Genomic DNA, 26811 nt, shown 5'->3' on the forward strand with positions numbered 1-26811 from the left:
GCTGTGAAGACTACAGAGGCGGAAGCAGCGGCCCGCGGGGCGGGGAAGGGGCTGGTCCCGGAAGGAGGAGGAACCTTGAAAAGAAAACAGCAACAAGCTGTGCTGCTGTGACAGAGGCAAACAAAATGGCGGTGCCGAAGGGGAGACTATGGCTCAGGGCCCAACTGGGGATCTCGCCGCTGCTGCTGCTGGCCATGGCTCTGGCCGGAGGCTCGGGAACCGCTTCAGCTGAAGCGTTTGACTCGGTCTTGGGTGATACGGCGTCTTGTCACCGGGCCTGTCAGTTGACGTATCCCTTGCACACCTACCCCAAGGTAGGGCCCGTCCGAACCGGGCTACAGCCCTTCCCTGGTCGCCCATCTTTCCGCTCTCCCGCACCTCTGTCATTTCTGGGAGCCTGATGTTGAATCCACCCTTCAACCTTTGTCTCCCATCTATGTGGCTCCTGTTTTCTTCCCTAATCCTACCCGCATCCCGCTTCTGCTGTAATTACCGGAAGTTTGTGCCTCACCTACCCTGTAATAGGCCGGGGACAGAAAAATAAGCAAGACACGACCCCTTTTTTTCTGGGGTTTTACGGGGAAGGCGGGGAAGAAGAACGCTCGGAGGGGAAGGAGGATCCAGATGATTAATGCAGGGTCTTCACTTTCCAGGGATGGCGGGGCGGAGGGGGGAAAGCTGCAGATACGCCAGTCCACTAAAAGGTTAGTTCTTAACCCCCTCTTCCCTTAGCGCCTCTCTGGGCTGGAAGCCTGCAGTCAGTACCTGGAGTCAGACAAGTAGATAATTCCACCATAGTATGAAATGTACTAAGGAGTGGGGAGACACTCAGCGGGCTTTCCGCCTGTGTTGAGTGACTGTGTGCTAGGTGCTGACACTGGGACTGGGACTGGGACGGCTTAGAGAAAAAGCAGTTAGGTTTCTACATTCAGAGAACTTACCTTTCGGTGCAGCAGAAGACAGGAGATTAGTAGAGTGGGAAAGAAACGAGACTGGCCCTCGCAGCGGATCACATATTACGAAGAGAGTGACCCTTCCTCCCCTCCTTGTCCGTCCCTAGGTGCAGCCTTTCCTTTAATTCCATTCCACTTCTCAAGTTGTTTTTGCAGCTTAATAACTGTTGACTGAGCATCCTAAATTGCATGGTTTGTCCCCCACCCTTCCAAATATGTGATTTGGGCATAAGCCCCGCCCTCCACACCACTGACTTTCTTTATAACAGCTTGTGCTGGTCTTTCTGCCCTTGTTTTTGCTTTGTCTTCCATATGCTATATGCTTAAACATGTGGCTAGGCCTCTTTGCTCTCTCAAACTACAAAGTGACTAGGAGAAAAAGTTTAGGATGTTCCTTATTGGCAAGTGCTTTCAGGCTTTTGAAATGAAAAGTTCTAAATGCTGTTTCTGCCCATATATGTGTTTACTGCTGGGTTTTACATTGCTTGAGGATTATCAGTCTTCAAGAAAAAGTGTGGGAGAGGGGATTATCAAATTATCAGAGACAAATATATCGTTAGCAATCAAGAGAGAAAAATGAGGAATTCTGGCTTCTAGACTTTTAAATCAATGTGTACTGCTCCTGAATACATTATTTCCTTCTCTTTTTATAAAATCGCTCATAAGTAACAGGATTGTGTGAGGAAATTAATAATGATTTGGCCTGGAATTGGGCAGTGATTTATTTTGTATCTTTATAGTGTTTGGATATACTGGCCTTCCCTCCCACACACCTCCCACCCCCCACCCCCGCCCTTTTTTGGGGATTTTCCTAGCATATTTGTAGTTACTTGAGTACATATGCTGGAGAATAAGCAATTTAAAAGGTTAGACATTTCTGGAACCTCGGAGTACTTTTATAATATCCACTACTTTCTAACAATTGATGTGATATCTATAAATCTTTCTTTCTTTTTCAGTAAAACTATTCTCCCTAGGAACTCTAAATCACCTGGTTTCCTGTCCTGGACTTAAAGTTTATAAACTGCCTGCTGTCTTATTAGCCAGTATGATGGGAGATCTACCTCCATTATCCCTAATTCTCACCCTGCCAAGTTGGGCTTTTCAGCTGAGGAAGTCAAGGCTCTGAAATGTTCAGTGACTTGACCTAAGTCACATAGCCAAGAAGTAGTGGAGTAGCAGGAATTCAATCCTAAAACTGGCTACACTGTACTGCTTTCTATTAATAAAGTTGTAGATTAAAAATATTTAATTATTTCACTAATGTCCTTTGGTCTTCCGCCAAATTATTGTGCTTTATGGTTTGGAAAAAAGCAGTGGGTGTTATATTATTTAAATTTACAAGCTCCTAAAGCCTCTCTTGGTCTGATATTTGTGACTGGCAAATAGAAATCTCATTTTAATGACTCTTTTTCAAAATTATTTGTTGCAAGAAAGCGTGGTACTTTACTTGTTTGTAGTAGGTACTTAAAAATTATCATATTTCACCCTTTCACTTTCCTCAGAGGTAGAATTGTGTAACTTGTCTGGGTCCAAATACAGGAGACATAAGTCCTGTGAATAATAAAGGTAATTAGAGTCAGCCTGGTCATTTGTAAGAGTGAGGGCTCTGGAACCTTACAAACCTGGTTTCATTCCCGCTTTACAGTTACGTATCTGTGTGTCCTTGATAATTACTTCTCATGACTTCATTTTGTCAACTGTAAAAAAAAAAAAAATCCTTACACCTTGCGGAGTAAGTGTGAGGATTAAAGATAATATACATGGTACTCTTAGCACAGTACCTAACACATGGCAACAGATAGTTTTTTCCTTTGTTAGATGTCATAAGGCCAGTTTTGTATGTGCAGTATATTAGTAGTGCTGAATAAGAGAATAGTTAGCTTGACTTAGCTCAGGATAAGAAAATGCGTGTAAAATCTATAGATAGTAGGGTTCCTTTAAGGAGGATTTGGTCTAAATTAGAGAAGGTATATTTTATATGAGCTTGCCAGTAATTTTGGATGCATAAGGCATGAAACATTGTATGAAACATGAAACAATTATTTAGAACAAGGATATGACTTAATTGCTACCAGTTGAGTGCCTGCTCTGTGCCAGGTGTCCTATGATATATTAAGTGTTAACACTGTACCTGGTACATTGTGGGTGCTCACAAAATATATTATTAATGTCATATCTGTTTATTAGATAGTATAGCATAATATTAATGATCCTAGGATATAAAATAATATGTAAATAAAATACAGAATCCTCATCATATTTCAGGATTGACATGTAAGTATTGTCAGTGTTCTACAACTAAGGAAATTGAGGCTGAGAGAGATTAAGGCCCTTGCCTAAGGTTGTGCAGAATAAATGATGAGGCTGAGTGACTAACCAGGGCTAATTCCTGAACCTAGACTCTTTTACCATGCTACACTCTCTTCTGAAAATCGTACTGGAGGGCTTATTGGATTGGTTTAATAAAAGAAAACATAGCTGAAAGCAAAATGGCTTGCAGTATAGCTCATACTAATGAGCTCATACTTCTCCATGCCATAGTAGGAAGTACCGTGGTGCTCCAAAGACATGAGAGAATTCTACTGTCTTATGAAAGCTACTCAGGTGTAAAATTTACTTTAATGGTTAAAACTCCTTCAATTTCACTGTAACAATAAATGCAGCTAGAACTGACATCCAGAAATGCACTACCTTCAAAGTTGTATAATAAAGATTGTATAATATTAGACAATTAGGATGAAATGGTTGGATGGCATCACTGATTCAACAGACATGAACTTGGGCAAACTCTGGGAGATGGTGAGGGACAGGGAAGCCTAGTGTGCTATAGTCCAGGGGGTCGTGAAGAGTCTGACATGACTTGGTGACTGAACAACAATAAATACTAGACTGCAGCCATCTCCTCTTAACGGATTGTTGCTGCTGCACAAATTTTACTAATCCTGCTGGAAAGAAATGCATAACTTTGTATTCCATTGGTTGCTAACTGGTATATGCACGTGCTGTTTCCTTCCTTATTAGGTGCCTGCCAGTTTGTACACAGTGGATCCCACAGTAAGTTGAGGGGGCTTCCCCACATATACTGGTTTGTTTCAAATACTATACATTTCACCAAAGGAAAGCCTGTTGAAGGCATTGTCATTAGTCTTACTGAGCTGTTCACATTTTCCAGCAATGAAAATCTTCTCTTGAGCTCTCACACAAATACAATGATGCCTACAACTGTTGTTTTCTGTTTTTAAAATGTATTATTATGATTAACACTACTACCATTTATTGAGCACCTTCAATGTTCCGGGCACTGCACTAGGAATAGCTGTCTTCCAGCATTGTTGAGGGGTTTAGAGGTAATTTATAGCTTTTATTTCCTTTTTGACGTTTATCACTAGATAGGTAAAGTAATGTGCATGCTGACCTGAAAGGTTTTAATCTAAGTCTTGCTGATTCCATTGGCCTTTTGCATATGTCACATGTTGCCTTTGTTTCTGTTTTCAGTTCAGGTAAACTGAGTTTTTAAAAATCCTTTCATTTAAGCATTTTTCTAAATGTGTACCTCACTTTGTGGGGGCCTTTATAGCACTATCTGCTATGTAAAACTGGTCATGATATTTTTCCTGATAGGCCTGATGATTTGTATAAATATTTATGTGGCAGAAGTACACCATTGGTCCTGAAGTACTTGTTTTCTCATTTTTGCCTCTATTAAAGTTCTGATTATGTCACTGTTATTTTTATTTTCAACTTTTCCCCCCAAAATATGACCATGGACTGTAGGAAAAGGGTGATGTTTTTATGCACTTGGTTTCTTTATATCACTTATTATTTGTTTTGGATATCACTGTTAAAGTAAGAAATTAAAACTTCTTTATGCGGCAGACTATATAGCCTTAAGTATTACCTGACTTCTGTCATTTTTCTTTCTTTCAGTTATAAAACTTTTATTGGACAATTTATAATAAACCCTACTAACTTTGCTTTCTTTTTGACTTTTTTCCCCCATAAGGGAAAAATACTATTTTTTTTTGTTAATCCTCCCTGTTCTTGACCTCCCTAGGAAGAGGAGTTGTACGCATGTCAGAGAGGTTGCAGGCTGTTTTCAATTTGTCAGTTTGTGGATGATGGAATTGATTTAAATCGGACCAAATTGGAATGTGAATCTGGTAAGATGCTATGCTAATGACATCAGCAGTATATAACATTGGTGTTTTCTTTGAGTTGTGTTATGCTTTTTATGTATTTTCCTTGGAAAATGACAAGCATACTATTTAAACTAATCATCAAGCATATTTTAATTATTATAAAGTTGAACTTCTAAGAGCTGCTGCTAGAAATTTCATGGGCTTTAAATTTCATCTATTTGTTGAGACAGTATTTATTTTGTACTATAGATAGGAACACCTTTGTTTAACCAAGTATTTGGTTTAGACAAATGCAATAGTGATTACCCTTCTCAAAATTCATCACTATCCTTTCAGTGGATAGTATAATTTTCCTAAGCCTTTCAATCATAGGCTAGTTGACTTAGCTCCCAAGTTGTTTTTTTTTTTACTGAATCAGGCCTTTGACTCAGTATTTAATAGTGTATTCTTTGTGAGTCATGCCAATAAAAGAAGTAACTAGAGTCTTTGTCATCTCTTAAGCCACTATTCTTACCTTTTGCCCAAAGTGATGTGTTTAATAAAAGAAACCTGTAATCAGGACAAAATTGATATTTGGCTTTTAAAAAACTATAGTGGAATTTTCTTCATTCATTACCTTACACTGTTTATTCAGTGCAGTGAGGTAGCTTTCTCCCTATCACTATGCCACTGTTTCCATCTACCCTGTGTGATATCATAACCTCTTTTTTTATGGCTCAGTCTCCTAACTGGCCATCTTTATATGTGCATAATACTGTTCAGTTTATTATCTAGTACCTTCGAGAAGTATACTACAAATGCATGACTGGGTGGAAAGAAAAATAAAATTGTGGTGTAAAGTGTTATATCACAGGAAAGAAATGGCTCTAGTAAACTAAGTAAAGAGCATATATGTGGTAGAGACTAATTCCAAGTTTGGAATCCTGCTGCAGAACATTTTCAAAGTTCAGTTTTCTCAGAATTTAGGATGTTAGACTGATTGTTTTATTTTTCTTTGCCTTGTGAATACCCTTGCTGCTGAACTCAGTGATCCAGTTCTTAACAGTAATATCATATATTTGTATAAATTACTAAAGTGTATCATTTTGTTCAACCCCATAAAGTAGGTGGAATACCACCTACAGAATACTGTTTTAGACATAATAAAAATAAATAGTCAGAGAGGTTAAATAGCTCTACCTCGGTCACATACACAGCCAACAGATGGATGGAGCCAGATTGCTCCAGGTTGCCAATTCAGTGTTTTTTCTTTTCTGCAAACCTTAGCTATGAGGTTCACCTCATATGAATGTCATCATATAGCCAGAGCCTGAGTGTGTAATTAATAGATCTATTCCTGAAACATTTGACTTGTGGGAGGCAGAAGATATGGGATTTTAGTAAAATAAAACATTTGCTGTTATTGCCAAATATGAAAATTCGTATTAATGAAATAATTTTTAAGTATAATAAATTGCTTTATAAAATGCCAAATTCCTTACTTTCTGTTCTATCCCTTTTCTTTCTCTCCTTCTCTTTTTTTCTTGTAATTTACTGTTTTTTCTCTTCCAGCATGTACAGAAGCATATTCCCAATCTGATGAGCAATATGCTTGCCATCTTGGTTGCCAGAATCAGCTGCCATACGCAGAATTGAGACAAGAACAAGTACGAAACAATACTGCCCTTCAGAAATGCCTGCTTAGATTGCACTTTGTGTTGAAATGTGTATTGTTCACATGATCCTATTTCAGTATTCTAATTAGTCTTCAGCAAGCAAATTATTTTTGCAAATAGAAAAGTCAGGTATTTTTGTATAATGCTTTAATGTTAAGAGGTATGTTCACACCCATATCTCATTTTGTTTTTTTTTTCTTGGTCCCGTGACAATATTATCCCCATTTTGCATATGAAAAAACTGAGGCTCAGAGAAATGGAGAGTTCCTTTTACCCTACCTGCCATTGCCTTAGATCAGCATCTTTTCTCATCTGTATTACTAAATTAACTGCCAGTCTGCTTTCCCACGTCAGCCCCTTCTAGTCTATCATTTAGTCTGTGTCTGCATATTTATTTTCTAAATGGAAATCTCATGCCATGATTCTTCTATCTTATATACTTCAGTAGCTTCCGATTATATACAGGTTTAAATCCAAACCATTTATCACAGCCTGGCTTCTGATTACCTCTTCTATATCATCTCTTAGAATTTCTACCCCTCATACTCTATCTAAGCATTCGGGGAAAAGTTTTTGAATTTTATTAACTTTGGCATAGGAAATACAACCACATGGTACAAAACTCAAAAGGTAAAAAAGAAAAAAATATGTGTATATATATATACACACATACAGTTGACCCTTGAAAAACGTGGATTTTAACTGCAGGACCATTTACACTTGAATTTGTTTTTTTCTTAATGTTATACTGCACTACATGATCTACAATTGGTTGAATTCTCAGATGCTGAATCACAAATACGGGAGACCAACTATAATCTGTGTATATTCACAGATTTTAGCACCCCTAACCCTTGCCATTGTTCAAAGATCAGTTGTATAGTGAAAAGTTTCCTACCCCTGTATCTCTTAACCACTCCATTTTCCTCCATTAATGTAGCCAGGGTTACCAATGCAGAGGTATTTTATACATATACAAGGATACATGTATTCTTTTCTAAACTACAAGTATAGTTAAAGACTGTCTACCCTTTTTTTCCACTACATATATATTTCATTATATGGATGTATCATTTATTTAAGTAGTCTCTTGTTTATAGGGGCTTCCCTGGTGGCTCAGAGGTTAAAGCATCTGCCTGTAATGCGGGAGACCCGGGTTCAATCCCTGGGTTGGGAAGATCCCATGGAGAAGGAAATGGCAACCCACTCCAGTATTCTTGCCTGGAGAATCCCGTGGACGGAGGAGCCTGATAGGCTACAGTCCATGGGGTCTCAAAGAGTAGGACACGACTGAGCGACTTCACTTTCACTTTCACTTCACTTGTTTATGGACATGTAGGGTTGTTTCTAATTTTTTAGATTTACATATAATGCGTATTTTTCACATTTATATTTCTAGAATAAAGTCATAGGAATACAATTGCTGCGTTAAGTATATGCATTTTTATTTTGAGAAATAGAGCAAAATTGCCTTGTATGGAGTTTCTATCAGGTTTTAAAATTGAGATATAATTCATACTATAAAAATCATTCTTCTGAAGTATTCAGTGCAGTAGTTTTTAGTCTATTCCAGACTGTGCAACCATCATTACTATCTACTTCCACAGCGTTTTCATTATCAAAAAAAGAACTCTCTTACCCATTAGCAGTCACTGTCGTTTCCTCCTCCTGCCAGTCCCCGGCAGTGTACTACTTTCATTACAGTTTTAAATTGTGTTTCTCTTACAAGTAACTTTAAACATACTTTCTAATTTTTAAGGCCCATTTTTATTTCCCTTTTTCTTAATTGAGAAGTTCTTAATGTTTGTAATATGTTCATTGTGACTTTATATCTTGTTTCTTCTATTCTGTATCTGCCTAGTGAATCCTTTTGACTCAGGGCAAGTATCATGTCCTTTGTGAAGCCTTCTTAACCACCTCTCACCCCAGTTTGGGTTAGATGCCTTTCCCCATACACATGTGTCACCCTGTGTTTCACCTCTGTCCTGCATAGATTAAACACAGACATATGTGGATAAATAAAACAAACTTGGCTTCTGATTCTTAAAATTTATAATCTCAATGAATGCTTATTTAGTGAACTAATCAATGAATGATTTCACAGCTTTTCAATGGAAAAATTAGATCATGAATACAAATCTCTTCTGATTCTAAAAGCTCTTCTCTCTTAATAACCCCATACTGTCATTCTTTTGAAATATAGCCAGAACCAAAACTATCCCTAGAGTTTAGTGAATGGTGTCTCATGCTTATTCTCTAGAGGGGCTCACTGCTGTTGAATTAGTCAATAGTCAGAATTGAAGGGGAGATGATACCAGTTAATGTAAAAATCTCATCAGTAGTTTACTGTATGTAGTCAGCTGGTAAATATTTCCCTCACTCTGCCCTGTTATCAGATATCTCACATTTTATGCGTATATTCCTTGGATTGATTTTTTACCTTCCTTTTTTCTATTGGTGTGTGTTAGGGGATGGTTCATTTTACATGAAAGTATTAAAGATTTGTCCCTTCCCCTTCTACCTCTTCAGGCCTTGTTAATCCTTGTTTAATCAAAAGAGAAGAATTAAGATTCTCTGCATTTTTGGACCTAATTCAAAAGCATGTTAATTTCATAGAGGTGACAGGTAGCTTATATTGTATTAGGTGGTACATTAAAGGATCCTAGGAATTTAAGCTTCTCATGGTTAATTGCATAGATAATGAAGAGTTTACTCTGATGCTAATGACGATAATAGAATCACTTGTTTTATACTCTGTCCAAATAAGGGTTTGATTATATTGTTCTTTTGTATATAAATAATATATTTCACCTTGATTTAATCTTTTTTTTTTTTTAAGCTCATGTCCCTGATGCCAAAAATGCATCTACTGTTCCCTCTAACTCTGGTAAGATCATTCTGGAGTGATATGGTGGACTCTGCACAGAGCTTCATAACCTCTTCGTGGACTTTTTATCTTCAAGCTGATGATGGAAAAATAGTTATATTCCAGGTGATAACTGTGCTTCATAGATTCATTTCAATACTAACAGTAGTAATGTATATATTTTAAATGAATATCTTAGCATAGAATCACATACTTAGTCCCTTACAAATATTTATTATCAAATAATAATTACTTTTTAGCCTGCATTAAAACCTACATTGGGTATCAGGACCCAATGTGATTTACTCCTCCCTCTGCCCACTGGAAATCTATTTAAAGCCTATTGATCTGTATCTAACAAAATCTCTGAGTCTTCTAAATTTTAGAGTGGTTAATTAATAAAATGAAACCTATAGATGCAAGAGCGGAGAAGGCAATGGCACCCCACTCCAGTACTCTTGCCTGGAAAATCCCATGGATGGAGGAGCCTGCTAGGCTGCAGTCCATGGGCTTGCTAAGAGTTGCACACGACTGAACGACTTCACTTTTATTTATTGGAGAAGGAAATGGCAACCCACTCCAGTGTTCTTGCCTAGAGAATCCCAGGGACAGGGGAGCCTGGTGGGCTGCCATCTATGGGGTCGCACAGAGTCAGACACGACTGAAGTGACTTAGCAGCAGCAGCAGATATAAGAGATAAGGAAAATTAATGCAGTTTGAATATAAATAATGGTGTGTATTTATACCACATATGGATATTAGAGAAAAGCAATGGGACATAATTTTTAGTTGTTAATAGTGCTTTTCCTCTTAACTCTGATGAGAGCTTGTTGAAGAAGCATGTTGCCTTCTAGAGAGAGAACTTTTCTCCCAGTTCATTGTTTATCATGGGATTTGATAATTATAGCTGCTGTTTGGTGAAGGTTCATGTGTACCAGACATTTATATATTTTGTCTCAGCTCTCCAAACAACTTCTTGAAGTTGCATTACAGCTGCTTTATTGATGAGGAAACTGCGAGGTTAACTTGTTTAAGGTCACACTGCCAGAAGTAACAGAATTAGGTGTCAAACCTGTTACTTTAGCTCCAAGGCTCATATACCACCCTACCATGCTGTCTTCTTTTTAATTTGGTTGTTAAGTTCCTCGAATTTACCAGCCAACGAATTATGTTATGATGCTTTCTCAGGAAATAATTAAAGTAAACCTTTTAATTATCACTGCCAAGTGAGTGGTTTACTGTAAGCCTAGTATGTGATTTTTAGCATCATCCTGAGTCTTGGTTACCCTGTGATTTGGTAATATGTGAAACACAGAAGGAATTTTCTCTTAAGTTCATGAGTAAGTTCTGTTTCCTAAAGCTACTTAAGTTGACTCTTAAGAGTGGAATCCTTCATTCCTGATTAGATGTATGGTTAACTGTTTTTCTCTTTGTGTCAACTTAAGAATGATTATGATGGAGAAACCCCCTACTCCAGAGCATCAGAGCTACGTGAAGATGTAAAGTATGGAGTTGTTAGCTATGTTTTTAGTTGTTTAGTTGTTTCCGACTCTTTGCAACGCCGTGGATCGTAGCCGGCTATGTTCTTCTGCCCATGGGATTTCCCAGGCAAGAATACTGGAGTGGGTTGCCATTTCCTTCTCCAGAGGATCTTCCCAACCAACCCAGGGATCAAACCCACATCTCCTGCATTGATAGGCAGATTCTTTACTGCTGAGCCACCAGAGAAGCCCTAAAGTATGGAGTATTGAGCTAAAATTTATGAGTTACTCATATGTAGAAAAGAATAGAATGTTTCAGATGAGAAAACATAAGAGATGTGTCTAACCAGAAATTTTGGCAGTCTGCCAAATTATTCCTGATCAACCAGAATTAGAACTCATTTTTTATCGGGTATGATAATGTACTATGTTGTAATCTATTTTTTTCTTTTTTTAATGTTGTAAGGAAATTAAACTGACTATTCTTGACAATGATGGAAATCTGTTTCTTTGCAAGACACTGGATCTAGTGCTTAGCACAAGCAATTAAAATATATATTGTAGTTACTGTGTTTTATTTTTTATACCATACTTCTGTTACTTTTTCTCAATTTGAATGTCTATAGAGATGATATTTTACAGAACTTGCTACTGAGAAAGGCTTAAGAAGTACAAATGACTTAATTGCTTTCTTATCATTTTAGTCTAAACCAGAAATCCAGTATGCACCACAGTTGGAGCAGGAGCCTACAAATTTGAAAGAATCGTCACTAAGCAAAATGTCCTGTAAGTTTTATTTTAAGTAGCCTAGGATTAAAAACATTAGCAGTCAGATCTGATGGTGGTAGAATTGGTTGTATGATTATTGGAAGGTGAATAAATAGCTTAAAACTGTGGTGCTCAAACTTTATTGTGAATTATGGCCTGGAGAGCTTATTAAAAGCATTTCTGAGCCCCGCCTCCAAAGTTTCCAATTTACTCTATCTGGGATAAGACATGAGAATTTGCATTTCTAACAGGTTGCTGGGTTCTGTTGGCTGGTCTGGGGATCACACTTTGATAATCACTATTCTAAAAACATTTCGTTTTCCTTTAAGGATGTTTTGAGTATGAACTAAGGAGATGTCCTGGTATCTTCCAATAAACTAACCAAATAGTGAAACTACCCTGAAAATATGTTTTTATTCTCTTTTTATTTCTATGCTAGAAGTGAAGTTAAACTCACAGAAATATAAAACATCAAGCTAAAACTATGCTTACCTTTTTCAATGTATTAACTCATTCCTTATTTTCGATACTGATTTTAACTTTCTGATTATTTTGGTGGGTGAATGATGACAGTACACATTGTCATCATTCACCCACCAAAATAATCTTTTAACTGTATCTTTTTATTTTTTTAAAGATTTATTTATTTAATGGCTGTGCTGGGTCTTCATTGCCTCTTGTGGGCTTTCTCTAGTTGGAAAGAACAGGGGCTACTCTTCATTGCAGTGTGTGTGTTTCTCTTGTTGCAGAGCACAGGCTTCAGTAGTTGCGGTGTGTGGACTCAATAGTTATGCCCCCCAGGCTCTAGACTGCTGACTCAGTAGTTGTGGTGCATGGGCTTAGTTGCCACGCCACATATAGGATCTTCCTGAAGCAGGGATCAAACTCTTGTGCCCTGCCTTGGCAGGCGGATTCTTAACTATTGGACCACCAGGAAAACTCCATCTTTAACTTTAGATTTGAACAAACCATTATTACATTCAGACATGGAAAGCATCAATGTCAATAAAAATTTAAAAATAAATTAGGAAATTCATAATGTTGTATAGTATCCAGTTGGTTTTTAATGTTCCAGAGGAACTTGCATTCATTATAAATATACCAGGTTACATTTACAGAAATAACTGGGTACAGTGTGTATATCTAGAAGCAGTCATTTGAGACCCCCTTTTGGAATATAGGATATCATTAACTTGTACCTTATTATTTCAGCAGATCTGCAAATGAGAAGTTCACAAGCACATAGGAACTATCTTGAAGATGGAGAAAGTGATGGCTTTTTAAGATGCCTGTCTCTGTATGTATTCATCTTCACTTATATATACAGAAGATAAAATCTGGCTTGTATCAGAGAGATGCAGTCCTTTTTATTATTTTAAAGTTATATTAACTGCTCAAAAGTAAAAAAAAAACAAACTTTTTTTTTCATCTTTTTCCTACAAAAACTGTACTTTTGGATGTTTTGGTTTGTTTAAAAGGTGATAACTCACTCTACTTTAATAAAACCCAAGGGTTTTTTTCCCGCAGTACAGAAGCACTCTTGTTCTCGTTGGGGGTCTTTGATTTATGTTACAATATGCACTTCTTCAGACATCTCAGTTAAGCTTTAATTAATTTAGTTGGAGGGCCAACTGTATATTTATTGAAAAAAAAATTCACATGAATTTTTTTCAATTAAAAAAACAAAATTTTTAAAAATAAATAAATTCTCCCACATAGTTCAAAGTTAAGTTCTTCAAGGATCAACTGTATTTATATAGCATTTACATTTTATTAGGTATTATAAGTAATCTAGAGATTATTTAAAGTGTAGAGGAAGATGTGTGTAGGTTATGTGGAAATCTATGCCACTTATAAAAAGGAATTGATCACCCTCAGATTTTGGTATAGGAGGGGGTTGCAATCCTGGAACCATTGCCCTGGGAGTACCAAGGGATGACTCTGTATTTGAATGGTTTGAGGGTTGGATTTTCATTTTTATATCTCCATAGCCAGACAGGAGGCTAGGGGAGGTGGATAAGGGCTATAGATTAAGGAGGGCTTTGTGTTTTATACTGAGTGTCATCTCCATGCCAAAGATTCTTAGGGTGGCACGGGAAAGTGGACTGGTGAGGGTAATGGGTACCTTGTGCCCTCTTGGGAAGAAATATGAAATCTTCTAGAGTGAGGAGGGTTCTATCAAAGTATGCAACCTTCTACTCCTCTAAGGAGTTCTGATATGAGCCTTCCCCCTACAACCACCTGCAGCCCCTCACCATAAAAAGGGACAGTAGCACTTAGTGATGGTTATCTACCAGGTCAAGCACTTGAGTAGAGAGGTGAACAAGTGGAGTGTATCTCAAGTGTAACACTTCAGTAGTCCACACTGCATGCTTCCTGTAACTTCTTAGAGTAGAAATCGTTTCTTGACAGGTTTTAATCAGATATCAGGTACTTTTTATTTTAAAGACTGGGTAAGAAAATAAGAATTGAACTTCAGGTTTTCCCTTCCTTTTCCTTCTAAACCTGCTTTTGATTTTGTACCAAAAGAGGGGACTTTTTCTCTCATTCCGTGTTTCGGATTTTTGTTGCAGTTTGATAAGTTTTATGAAACCTAAGTCATTGCCTAATCTTAAGTTACCATTTATTCTTTTTTTCCTTTTTGGTCACGTCACTCGACTTATAGGATCTTAGTTCCCCGACCAGGGATCGAATCCAAGGCCCCAGCAGTAAGAGCAATGAGTCCTAACTGTTAGGCCATCAAGGAATTCCCTACAGTTTATCCTTAATTGTTGGGGTCCTTTAATGGACCGGAACCTGGTGGTACAGAGTTGACGATAAGAAAGTAAAAGAGAGAAAGAGAGAGAGAGAAAAAAGACCCAGGGACCTAAGCTCTGATGGAGCAAAGGTGCTTTAATGATTTTCCTATGAGTATATATAGGCTGTGGTACAAGAAACTTCTTTCGGGAGTGATAGAGATCAGAAAACCAAACGTACAGCAACCGTTACCAAGGGAACAAGGGGTAATGTTAGTCACAAGGTCAGGAGACAATCCATATCTCAAGAAAGGGGAACGAGACTAAGCAGTTTTGTCCTAAAGAGGATGTTTACTAAAGGAGACCCAAGCCTGCCTCACACAATGACCTCAGTCACTGGGAGCAGCGTGCTGTTCTGCTTGAAGAGGGACAAAGGACTCATGAGAGACAGCACATAGGAATCCTCCCGTCAAACATTCCCTGACACTTAATACTACACTACCTAGCATCTTACTGGTGCCTTACTACCCTTTAACATTTTGTCATTATATGTTATTCTTTTTTTTTTTCCTTTCATTTATTTTTATTAGTTGGAGGCTAATTACTTTACAACATTATAGTGGTTTTTGTCATACATTGACATGACTCAGCCATGGATTTACATGTATTCCCCATCCCGATCCCCCCTCCCACCTCCCTCTCCACCCAGTTCCTCTGGGTCTTCCCAGTGCACCAGGCCCGAGCACTTGTCTCATGCCTCCAGCCTGGGCTGGTGATCTGTTTCACCCTTGATAATATACATGTTTCAGTGCTGTTCTCTCTAAAACATCCCACCCTCGCCTTCTCCCTCAGAGTCCAAAATTCTGTTCTGTACATCTGTGTCTCTTTTTCTGTTTTGCATATAGGGTTATCATTACCATCTTTCTAAATTCCATATATATGCGTTAGTATACTGTATTGGTGTTTATCTTTCTGGCTTACTTCACTCTGTATAATGGGCTCCAGTTTCATCCATCTCATTAGGACTGGTTCAAATGAATTCTTTTTAACGGCTGAGTAATATTCCATGGTGTATATGTACCACAGCTTCCTTATCCATTCATCTGCTGATGGGCATCTAGGTTGCTTCCATGTCCTGGCTATTATAAACAGTGCTGCGATGAACATTGGGGTGCACGTGTCTCTTTCAGATCTGGTTTCCTCAGTGTGTATGCCCAGAAGTGGGATTGCTGGGTCATATGGCAGTTCTATTTCCAGTTTTTTAAGAAATCTCCACACTGTTTTCCATAGCGGCTGTACTAGTTTGCATTCCCACCAACAGTGTAAGAGGGTTCCCTTTTCTCCACACCCTCTCCAGCATTTATTGCTTGTAGACTTTATATGTTACTCTTTTAAATCTAACGTTTTAAGAATAGCTTTTTCTTTGAATCTTAATCTATAGTTTGGCAAACAATAGGTCAATTATGGAAAAAACTCCAGTTACTAATTCTTGTAACTAGCCTTCTACACTGAGATATTTTAATCATAAGAAAAATATAACTATCTTTTTTTAAGATATGCTGTGGTGAATACAGAATGCCTCATAATAGATATACTCTTGTAAATTGAAATTCAAGTAAATTGTGGCAAGTTAAATATTTGAAATATAATAGAGAAGTTAACTTCTGGAAGCCTGTTCTGAGTCCTTTTATAAAACAGTTATTGTTTCATAATTTACCTATTCTGTACCTTAATTCTTTGGGGTATTGGGTTTTCTTAGAGCTAGTGTTATCATAATACCTTGCAAAAATATATATATTTGTGTAGCAGTATACAGTTTATAAAACACTTTGATTTGCTTTATCTCATTTAGTAATTTTAAAAAATCCTTAACAATAATTTGCTTTAATTTTATATATTTAGCAGAAAGCCAATATGTCTGATTTTTTTAATTTATAAAAGTTTTATAGCCATGCTATAGAAGCTTGAGAAATGGAGGATTATATCATCCTAATATAATAGCTATTATAATGTTTTCTTCTGTATGTTTTTTTTAAATAGTTTTAAGGGTAGTACACATAAAATTTTGTAGTATTAAACTAAGTATACAAAATTGATTGCCTTTAATTGTTAAGAGCCTTCTGTTTTTAATGTTATGCAATTTTAACAAAACTGTTGATTTTTTTTTCCCCAGTAACTCTGGGTGGATTTTAACCATGACTCTTGTCCTCTCTGTGATGGTGTTGCTCTGGATTTGTTGTGCAACTGTTGCTACAGCTGTGGAGCAGTATGTGCCCTCTGAGGTAAATTTAATTCTAACCCTTAGGCCATTTGAAGACTGAGCCATATCATTTCCTTTTTCAAATGTTTTGTTTGTTTAACTAGAAAAGCAAAACCTTTCTACTAATAGAATGAGAGAAAATTTGGCGGTTTTAATCACACACAGGGGGGTTGGCACACATGAGAATTACAGGTTTGAAGCATAAGCATCACTTCCCAATTTTCTGTCGTGCTAACTACTATAGTGACCAGTGTACACTGGCTGACTTGAGTTCAATGTCTCTCTTCTCCCTAGGTCTTCTTTTTTTTGTAATTTTTATTTATTTATTTATTTTTGGCCATGCCACATGGCTCGAGGGATCCAATTTCCCCAACCAAGGATCAAATTTTTGCCCCCTGCAGTAGAAGCACAGAATCCCAATTACTGGACTGCCAGGGAATCCCCTCGTAGGCCTTGGAGACTGAAAAAAACCCATTGACATGTTTCTAAGGTGATAAATAAGAAAGAAGTCTTGTGGAACTACTTCAAATTTTAAATTTAACATTGCCACAAATGTTAAGGAATAATTGTTGCTTTAGAAGCATCAAGGCTGAAGCGTTTGATTTTGAGTAATGTGTTTTGCTATACTCTGAGAGAGATGGAACACTATCTTGACTTTCTTGTTAATTAAAATTTAACTGGCCCAGGAATCATGAGATAAAGGGCTTTTGTTTCAGAAAAAGCCTCTAATTTGATGATTCAACTTAGCTTTAAAGGAAGAAAAATTATTTATGTAACTAAAAATAAATTCTATTGACATCACATCCAACTGAAGTAAACTGTAGTTCTTGTGTGCCTTCAAAATCCAGTAGAAAAAGAGTGAAAAGAAGGAAGGAGGGAAATTAAAATAGAATCTGATAATAAGTAGTTAGCATGTCCCTAGCATGATGCTTAAACAGTACTCTTATGTTCACAGAATATAAAGATATGCTATAAGATTTACACATGAATAATGATTCAGATAATATTTTTCATGTTTTTATTAAGACCATATGGGATATAGGCACACAGAATTGGGATAGGATAATGTTGATAACTGATATTTATATAGTTGTTCAAAATTTACAAAGTTTTCATGAATCTTACATGTCTAGCACAACTCTAAAGCAGGTTTTATTATTCATTTTGTAGATGAGTAAATAAGCTTGTGAAGTTTAGATAACTTTGCTGGGGTTGCACAGCTATGAAAGTTTTGAGCCTGGAATTAAGCTCCTGTCTTTTGACTCTGCAACTCCTATGTCTTTTCCTATATACCATCTTTCCTCCAGCTGATCAACTATTTAAGTGGCACAAATAATAAATATATGAAGTGTTAAGGAAAGCAGAGAGTATGTGTTGGATTGTCAGGATAGGTCACGAGGGTCTTGACCTGAACTTTGAAGAATGATATGGATTAGCAGAGAGAGAAAAGTGGACAGTTTTTAAACAAATGGATAAAGTTAGACAGGGTTGCCTTGAATTGTGGAAATATCAGAGAGTGGGTAAATTTCTAAAGAACTCATCTGTTTATGATACCATCTGAACATCCTCTTTGCTTATTACCTACTTGTGTTCCTGTTTAGTTTTGATGTCGATATTTTAATCATTTTTTTGGTTCTTGATAAAGTAGAAGTTAGACATCTTATATAGGATTGCCTTTGCCTGTTAACTTACTTTTGAACTGCCCCATGACTCTAAATCCTCACAGCAGCAAAGCTACAAACCTGTAGTAATAAATTTTTGTTTTACCCTCCATCACTAGGGAAATTGATAATGTGACTCATATCAGGAGCTCATCTGTGTAACCTCTGACACTAGGAATTTGAACACCACCAGTACCACATGGTTTATGTTTTTGAGCCAGGATGCTCAAACGCTTACTGAAACAGTTCCTAGATGGACATTTCATAGTTCTTCCTCTCTTAATCTCCTTACTTGACTTACAGAATTGACATCTTCTGGTGTTGTTTAGACATAGCAATGCCTCTCATTGGTGTTTGATTACATCTTACAGACCTGGGAATCCGTCCCTCCTTTTCAGATGACTTTTGAGCTTTCTTTTCCTTTTAGATGTTGTCTCTGCTGTGATAAATTTTGTCTTGATTGTATAGTTTTAATTCTGTGAGAAGTTCTCTCCCCTTATTTCCAGGTTGTTTGTAGAGCATCTCACTGTTTCCACATATGCCCCCCACACCCCTGGATCATGAAGCCTAAAGCATTAGAACCACATGTGGAGTCATATTAGCAGTTATTACATTCCCTCCTGATATCTGCATATGGGTGTCACTTTGCCCCTCTCTAGAACTCTTCTTCCTGTCCTTAACAATCAAGAATATGGTGACACCCTCAAAGAATATATACTTTTCTAAGATACATTTTCAAGAAAAATGTATCAAAGACAGCTGTTTGTATTCACTGCTTTTAGGCTTTACTTTGTATTTGAAACCACACTAGCTAAGTAAATAATGTTTTTTCAACTCTATTTTTAATTATAAAAGTTCTATATATTTGACATAGAATTTATAAAGTTATATATAAAGAAGCAGGGGGAAAAAAAATGAAGCAGGAAAAAAAATCACTCATCCAGAACTATTTTGTATTGCCATTTTAGTGGATTTCTTTTTACTGAACTATATCAATACATATTAATGTTTTTAAAATATTGCAGTGTAGATACTCCTTTTCTGATATTTTCTCCTTAATTTACTGTAAAAATAGCTGAGAATTTAAGTCACCTACTTTAAAATTTACTTTTATAAAACCTTTTCATTGATTTTATTTTTGGAACATAAATTATTTCTGACCCCTCTCCATAGTAACATGAGAGTGCATTTTAACCTATATAAGCAGTGAACAATGCTATTTATATTTTGTTAATATAGTTTGCATATATAATCCCGTGTGTTTATAAGAAATCAGAAACCTGCTGAGAGAATATGTCTGTCTTCAGTATAGACCTGGTATCTTGAACTCAAACATGAAATATTAAAAGCTTCCTTTTCAGTCACTACAAATAAAGCTTAAAATGTCTGTAATAAAGGCCAGAAATGTAGTCTTGGAAACTTATGAACAGCTTTGCTCTTCTTATTTAGGAAAATTCTGAAATAACTTATCTTTAGCCTCTTTTGCACATAGTAAATAGTCATCATACATCATTTAATAATAGTGCCAGAAAGAGTGGGCATTGGTTGATCTTAATGCAGTATCATTTTGAGTAACTTGACTTCTAAAGATTTTGATCCTTATTTCTCCACTTTTCCCCCCTGTTCTTTCACATTTAAGATGTCATTTTTTGGGGAAACATCATGAAATAATGCCTTTCTCTTGTTGAACTACCTATTTAAGATAGTAAAGAGTTGTCATCCACGTCAAACCTGACTTATTAAAACAGGGTTCAGCAGTATTGGATATTCCTTTCTAGAGATCAGGCAGCCTCAGAAAAGTACCGAAGCAACAAGTAATCATATAAATGCTGCCTCTGTTATCTTATTATCTGTTTGTTTCCTTTTTTATTTGCCAAACCCATGATCATCTGATTTCACATGATGAGTTAAAAAAAGTTTTAGAAGACTCCAAATAATATTCACGTTAGTAAATCACACATACTTACTGGTAACATCCAGTGTGAACAGGTAACGACCCTGTTCAAGAAATTAGAAAGACAATGAAGAATAAGATCACGATGAACAAAGTTAAATGTTAAAGGTTTCAAGACTCGAGTAGAATGAAACATGTTTTAAACTATAATAAACATTATTTTCTTTGTCTTTAAAAAAAAAAACCAAGAATCTTGCTGTTTTGAATCTTTAAGTCTCAAGAGAGACAATCAAAAAACTATATAAATGCCAGAGCTGCCATAGCTTTTTAATCTAAATTCTGTTAAGAAATTTAGTTTTGTGGATTTTTGTTCTTTCTCAAGCCTTTATTAAATGTAGTAAGTTTTTTATACATACATATAAAAATAGTATGTATAATATGTATATTTTAGAAAACCTATGGATTTTTGCCTAGCTAAAAAATGTATGACATTTTGATTCCACTTGTCTAAGTATGAATAGAACGCTAAATTTCTAACTTACATTCACTCAAAACTTTGATATAGTTCCATTTATTGTGGCATATAATATTATTGCTTAAAGACTAGAAAGCTTATTATTATCTTAGTGATTTTTTTAAATTGAGGCTTGAAATTTCTAATCCAATTTGAGAATATAAAGAAATACTGTGTTGTAAAACAAAGCACAAAATAGGAAATTAACATGTGATATAGTATTGTTAACTAAAGTGCAGATTTTGTTCAGATTTCACAAAATTTTATGCTAGAATCCATTACTTGTTTTCTTACGTTATTCAAGATTCCACCTGGTATCTGGTTGCATTGCGCAGCTAAAGCTACATGCAACAAACTCTGATAAAGTCAGAATTTTCATTTTTATTCTGTTACAAATATTTTCTAACTTTCCTTGTTATGGCTTCTTAGATACATCCATCATTTAAAAGGGACATTTAATTTCCAAATACATGGTGTTTTAAAAGTATCTTTAATATTAATTTCTCATTTTGATATTTATTTCTCATTTAAATGCTTGCTTCTCTGCAGTTTTTTCATTTTCAGTCTTTTAACTTGGGCTTTTGATGGCTAAGTCTGAGATCTCTCTTGGTAAATATCACTTTGCACTTGAAAATATGTGAGTTATTTTCAGATATCTTTTGATACTGATTTCTACCATAATTCCACTGTGATAAGAGAACAGACTCTCTAAGATTTCAATACCTTTAGACCATGAAATTTTTGCCCTTTGTTTTATGCCTCTGTGTATGTTCCAGGGTCTCCTGGTTTATATCTATGAGAACTTGAATGGAATTTGTGTTCTACTGTGTGAAAACTGTATAAACCTTAATTATGATGAATTGGCTCATAGTTGCTTTTCAGGTCTACTATATCCTTCTACTTTTTCTACTCGTTCTATTAATTTTTGAGAGTTTGATATTGAAACTCCAGATAAAAATCTTAATCTGTCTACTTAAAAAATAATTGTAACATATAGTGGAACTATGCATAACTTTGTATTTTCCAAGTCTTCTATAAATGTATTATCTTAACTTTCATAATTTAAGAAAGAAAAAAATTTGAGTCTAGGAAAAGATTTATGTATAATAACTTGCCTAAGATTGCCTAACTGGTTAGAGAAAAGCCAGGCCTAAAGCCCAAATACATACTTAGTATTTGAATTTAAGTTTTAGAAGTAATACATGTGACATAAGGGGCTTCCCTGGTGGCTCAGACGGTAAAGAATCCTCCTGCAATGCCAGAGACCTGGGTTTGATTCCTGGATCAGGAAGATTCCCTGGAGAAGGGAATGGCTACCCACTTCAGTATTCTTACCTGGAGAATTCCATGGACAGAGGAGCCTCTCGGGCTACAGTCCAGGGGGGTCGCAAAGAGTCAGACACGACTAAGTAGTCGACTAACAGTGAACGACTAATAAAATTGATTTCCTCTTCCTCAATTCTCAGATAAACCAGTCAGTAGTTTTAAAACATTTTTCCATGCAGTTGCCTTTTTAAAATTTTTTATTTTTTGCTTTTTATCTGATGTCCTTCTACTATAGATGAGGAGTTTAGTTCCCTTACACTGTCTCTCACTTACATCTCTTCACTTCCTAGTTTTTACAATGTGTATTATTATTTTGCATACTTTTAGTGAATGCTTTATAAATTTCTGTTGACTCCTTACTACTGCTTTTCACTTTCTTCCTATACTCTTTAACTCTCAATTTTCATTAGTTAAATCCTTGAGAAATAAAATAAATTCATTCTTCTGTATATATGCTTTCAGACTCTGCTATTGGTTGATCTGAAAATTTAAAATCCATATTTACAATATTATGATTATGTAGATATTCAAAATAGAACCAAGTACAGTGGTGATTAGAGTCACATGAAAGCAAATTATAAACCTGAATTCTTAAAAAGTGTTCCCAGGAGAATCTTCCAAATCTCTCTGCTTAATGGAACGTTTGTTTTTTTGTTTTGTTCTGGCTTTCTTCCCAGCAAAGTCATCTCAGTTGCCACTGTTTCTTGTATGTTGCTTTCTTCCTTAGATTCCTCTTTACTTTTGAAATACCTCCTTAAGTAATTTTTTTCATAAAAGATACTTGGGCAGTAAACTTTCCAAGTTAACACATTTGAAAATACCTTTATTGTACCCTTGTATTTGATTGATAATTTGGAGAAGGAAATGGCAACCCACTCCAGTATTCTTGCCTGGAAAATTCCATGGACGGAGGAGTCTGGTGGGCTACAGTTCATGGGGTCGCAAAGTCAGACACAACTCAGCGACCACTTTCATTTTCACTTGAGAATACAGAGTAGCTACAAAATCACTAAATGTACTGGTTAGAGGTTATCCATATGCTCCCATCCATTTCTCTGCACAAATTTTACTCTTTCTCCTTGTTCTTTTAGATAGCTTCTTCCGTACAGATGTTTGAAATCATTTAAACAGTTTCTGTCACTGTTTCAAGGCTTTTAAATGTTAAGCAGTGTTTTTCAAGGCTTTTAAATGTTAAGTAGAATTGTGAAAGTTTTTCTTTTATTGTTCCTCAGAGCAAATTATCACCCAAATAAAACCCAAATTATTAATTTGGATTTTAAGGAGGCCTCACTATATCAGGTCCATGTCCAATCCATCAACCATTGAATTTGTCTTGAAAATTTTCTCTTAAGTGGAAAAGTGTCAAGTACTGGGCCACTTCCTTGTTGAAGGATTATTGTTACCTTGAAACAGTAGATAGCAGACCACATCAGAAATGTGTTCAAGTAGGCAGCCATCATGACAATCACTTTTAGAACATTTTCATCACCCCAGAAAGGAAACTCATACTAGTAGTCACTCCCCACTTCCTCCAAGCATCTTTACCAGCCATAGACAATCCATATGTGTGGTCTCTTGTGACTGGCCTCTTTCACTGAGCATTACGCTCCATATTGTACATATTGATATTGTAGATACTTAAACTTCGAAGGTGCTCTTTATTCAGCACCTACTAAAAGCATCTTTCCAACATTAATATACTTGTATATGGTTCTGTTTTTTTTTTTAATACATATTTGTTTTTTACTTATTTATTTATTTGGCTGCACTGGGTCTTAGTTGTGACGTGTGGGATCTTCTAGTTGTGGCTTGCAAACTGTTGGTTACAGCATGTAGGATCTAGTTCCCTGACCAGGGATCAAACCTGGGCTCCGTGCTTTGGGAGTGCAGTCGTAGCCACTAGACCAGCACGGAAGTCCCTATCTTTTTAATATAGTTAGTTGCCCTGTCAATAATGTCAGCGCTTCAGTTTTTAGCTCACAGAATCAGAGATTTATTGCCACATGCGTTAACAACAAAATCTACCCCACCTCTTAGTAAAAACTTTTCTTTTTCTACCTTTAGAAGGTAAACCTGTATCTAAATAGACGTACTTTCAAAAGATATTAGACATTTCCATTATACTTCAGTGAGTTTTATGACATTGCCCTGATGCTGTTTATGCTTTCTTTTTTTTTTTTTAATTTTATTTTTATTTTATTATTATTATTATTTTTTTTTTGTCATACATTGATATGAATCAGCCATAGATTTACACGTATTCCCCATCCCGATCCCCCCTCCCACCTCCCTCTCCACCCGATTCCTCTGGGTCTTCCCAGTGCACCAGGTCCGAGCACTTGTCTCATGCATCCCACCTGAGCTGGTGATCTGTTTCACCATAGATAGTATACATGCTGTTCTTTTGAAATATCCCACCCTCACATTCTCCCACAGAGTTCAAAAGTCTGTTCTGTATTTCTGTGCCTCTTTTTCTGTTTTGCATATAGGGTTATCGTTACCATCTTTCTAAATTCCATATATATTTGTTAGTATGCTGTAATGTTCTTTATCTTTCTGGCTTACTTCACTCTGTATAATGGGCTCCAGTTTCATCCATCTCATTAGGACTGGTTCAAATGAATTCTTTTTAACGGCTGAGTAATATTCCATGGTGTATATGTACCACAGCTTCCTTATCCATTCATCTGCTGATGGGCATCTAGGTTGCTTCCATGTCCTGGCTATTATAAACAGTGCTGCGATGAACATTGGGGTGCACGTGTCTCTTTCAGATCTGGTTTCCTCAGTGTGTATGCCCAGAAGTGGGATTGCTGGGTCATATGGCAGTTCTATTTCCAGTTTTTTAAGAAATCTCCACACTGTTTTCCATAGCGGCTGTACTAGTTTGCATTCCCACCAACAGTGTAAGAGGGTTCCCTTTTCTCCACACCCTCTCCAGCATTTATTGCTTGTAGACTTTTGGATAGCAGCCATCCTGACTGGCGTGTAATGGTACCTCATTGTGGTTTTGATTTGCATTTCTCTAATAATGAGTGATGTTGAGCATCTTTTCATGTGTTTGTTAGCCATCTGTATGTCTTCTTTGGAGAAATGTCTGTTTAGTTCTTTGGCCCATTTTTTGATTGGGTCATTTATTTTTCTGGAATTGAGCTGCAGGAGTTGCTTGTATATTTTTGAGATTAATCCTTTGTCTGTTTCTTCCTTTGCTATTATTTTCTCCCAATCTGAGGGCTGTCTTTTCACCTTACTTATAGTTTCCTTTGTAGTGCCTGTTTATGCTTTCATTCTTTCATTTTAGTATCTTTTTGAGTATGTTAGTAACAATTTGAACTTTTATATGTTCATGAAGACCTTTCTGTCAATGTTAAACTATTTCATATATATATTTTGTTCTACTCACAGACTTAAAATCGTACATACCATTTTCCATATGTGTTAATTTAGAACATTTAGTAGCAGAGGAACTTACTCCAAATCATTTGACCACTTGGTTGGAGAGATAAAATCTCAAAGGAATTGATCACTCAAGGCATCAAGCATCCATAATCCATGCTCCAGAATCAATACCAGGTGTGGTATGACCACACTTATTCCATTTAAACCTGAGCAATTTTTCCTGATACTCAGTTGTTAATTTGTAAGTATTTTAAGTCAGGACATATGGAAAATTTTTATTTGACTATCCACTGGGAATTGAATCACATATCTATAATCTTCTTCTTCTTCTTTTTTTTTTTTTTTACCAAATCTTAGCATATTAATTTGCTATTTGAAACCTTACTTGGAGAGGTTCCTAATTATCCAAATTGCTAATATTCATTGATTGATTTTTTTTTCCTTTGCAGAAGCTGAGTATCTATGGTGACTTGGAATTTATGAATGAACAAAAGTTAAACAGATATCCAGCTTCTTCTCTTGTGGTTGTTAGATCTAAAGCTGAAGATCATGAAGAAGCAGGGCCTCTACCTGCAAAAGTGAATCTTGCTCATTCAGAAATTTAAGCTTTTTTTTTTTAAGAAAAGTGGAATAGACATCTAAGTTTCCATTCCTCATAGAGCTTTTTAAAATGGTTTCATTGGATATAGGGCTTAAAAATCACTATTAAATGCAAATAAAGTTACCCAAATCTGTGAAGACTGTATTTGCTGTAACTTTACCTTTAATTTTTTTCTAGTAATTTAAGAGATGGCTATTTAGGATTGTATTTTTATTTTACTAATATCTGTAGCTATTTTAATTATTATTTGCATTGTTTTTGTTTGTTTCCTTTCTTAGCCAAATTCTGTGAGCTGATCATTGTTCTTCCCTACCGCCTGCCATGTCACTCACCTTAGTTAATAAGCTGAATACTCAGTAGGAAATGATGCTGTTGCTCAGAAATGGCCAACAACTTGTAATTTGAAGTTTAGTAGAAAATACCCTTTGATACACTACATTTTCAGTTGTATGGAACTGAAATCATTAAAATTTTCTTTGAATAATTATGTGCTGAAATTTGAGTTAATAATGCAGCTGACTTTCCAGATTTTCCCTTTTGCCACTGCCCAACCCAG

At 36.1% G+C, this 26811-nt stretch overlaps 1 protein-coding gene across 4 annotated transcripts; it reads left to right on the plus strand.

Annotated features, from left to right (window-relative positions):
* The first annotated feature begins 35 nt into the window (after positions 1-35).
* On the plus strand, positions 36-26742 carry TMEM59 (transmembrane protein 59). Of its 4 annotated transcripts, none has more exons than XM_061121824.1 (9): positions 36-314; positions 3978-4010; positions 5011-5116; positions 6647-6741; positions 9590-9742; positions 11802-11883; positions 13078-13162; positions 16774-16882; positions 26104-26742. In XM_061121824.1, the coding sequence occupies exons 1-9, from the start codon at positions 126-128 to the stop codon at positions 26257-26259; spliced, it is 1008 nt and encodes a 335-aa protein (XP_060977807.1). In that variant the 5' UTR covers positions 36-125; the 3' UTR covers positions 26260-26742. The 4 variants fall into 4 exon arrangements, with proteins under 4 accessions (XP_060977807.1, XP_060977808.1, XP_060977809.1 ...); XM_061121825.1 differs by having other exon boundaries at positions 37-314; positions 13081-13162; XM_061121826.1 differs by lacking the exon at positions 3978-4010 and having other exon boundaries at positions 40-314.
* Positions 26743-26811: the final 69 nt, after the last annotated feature.

This window comes from Dama dama, chromosome 20, assembly GCF_033118175.1.
Source record: "Dama dama isolate Ldn47 chromosome 20, ASM3311817v1, whole genome shotgun sequence".
Classification (NCBI taxonomy): domain Eukaryota; kingdom Metazoa; phylum Chordata; class Mammalia; order Artiodactyla; family Cervidae; genus Dama; species Dama dama.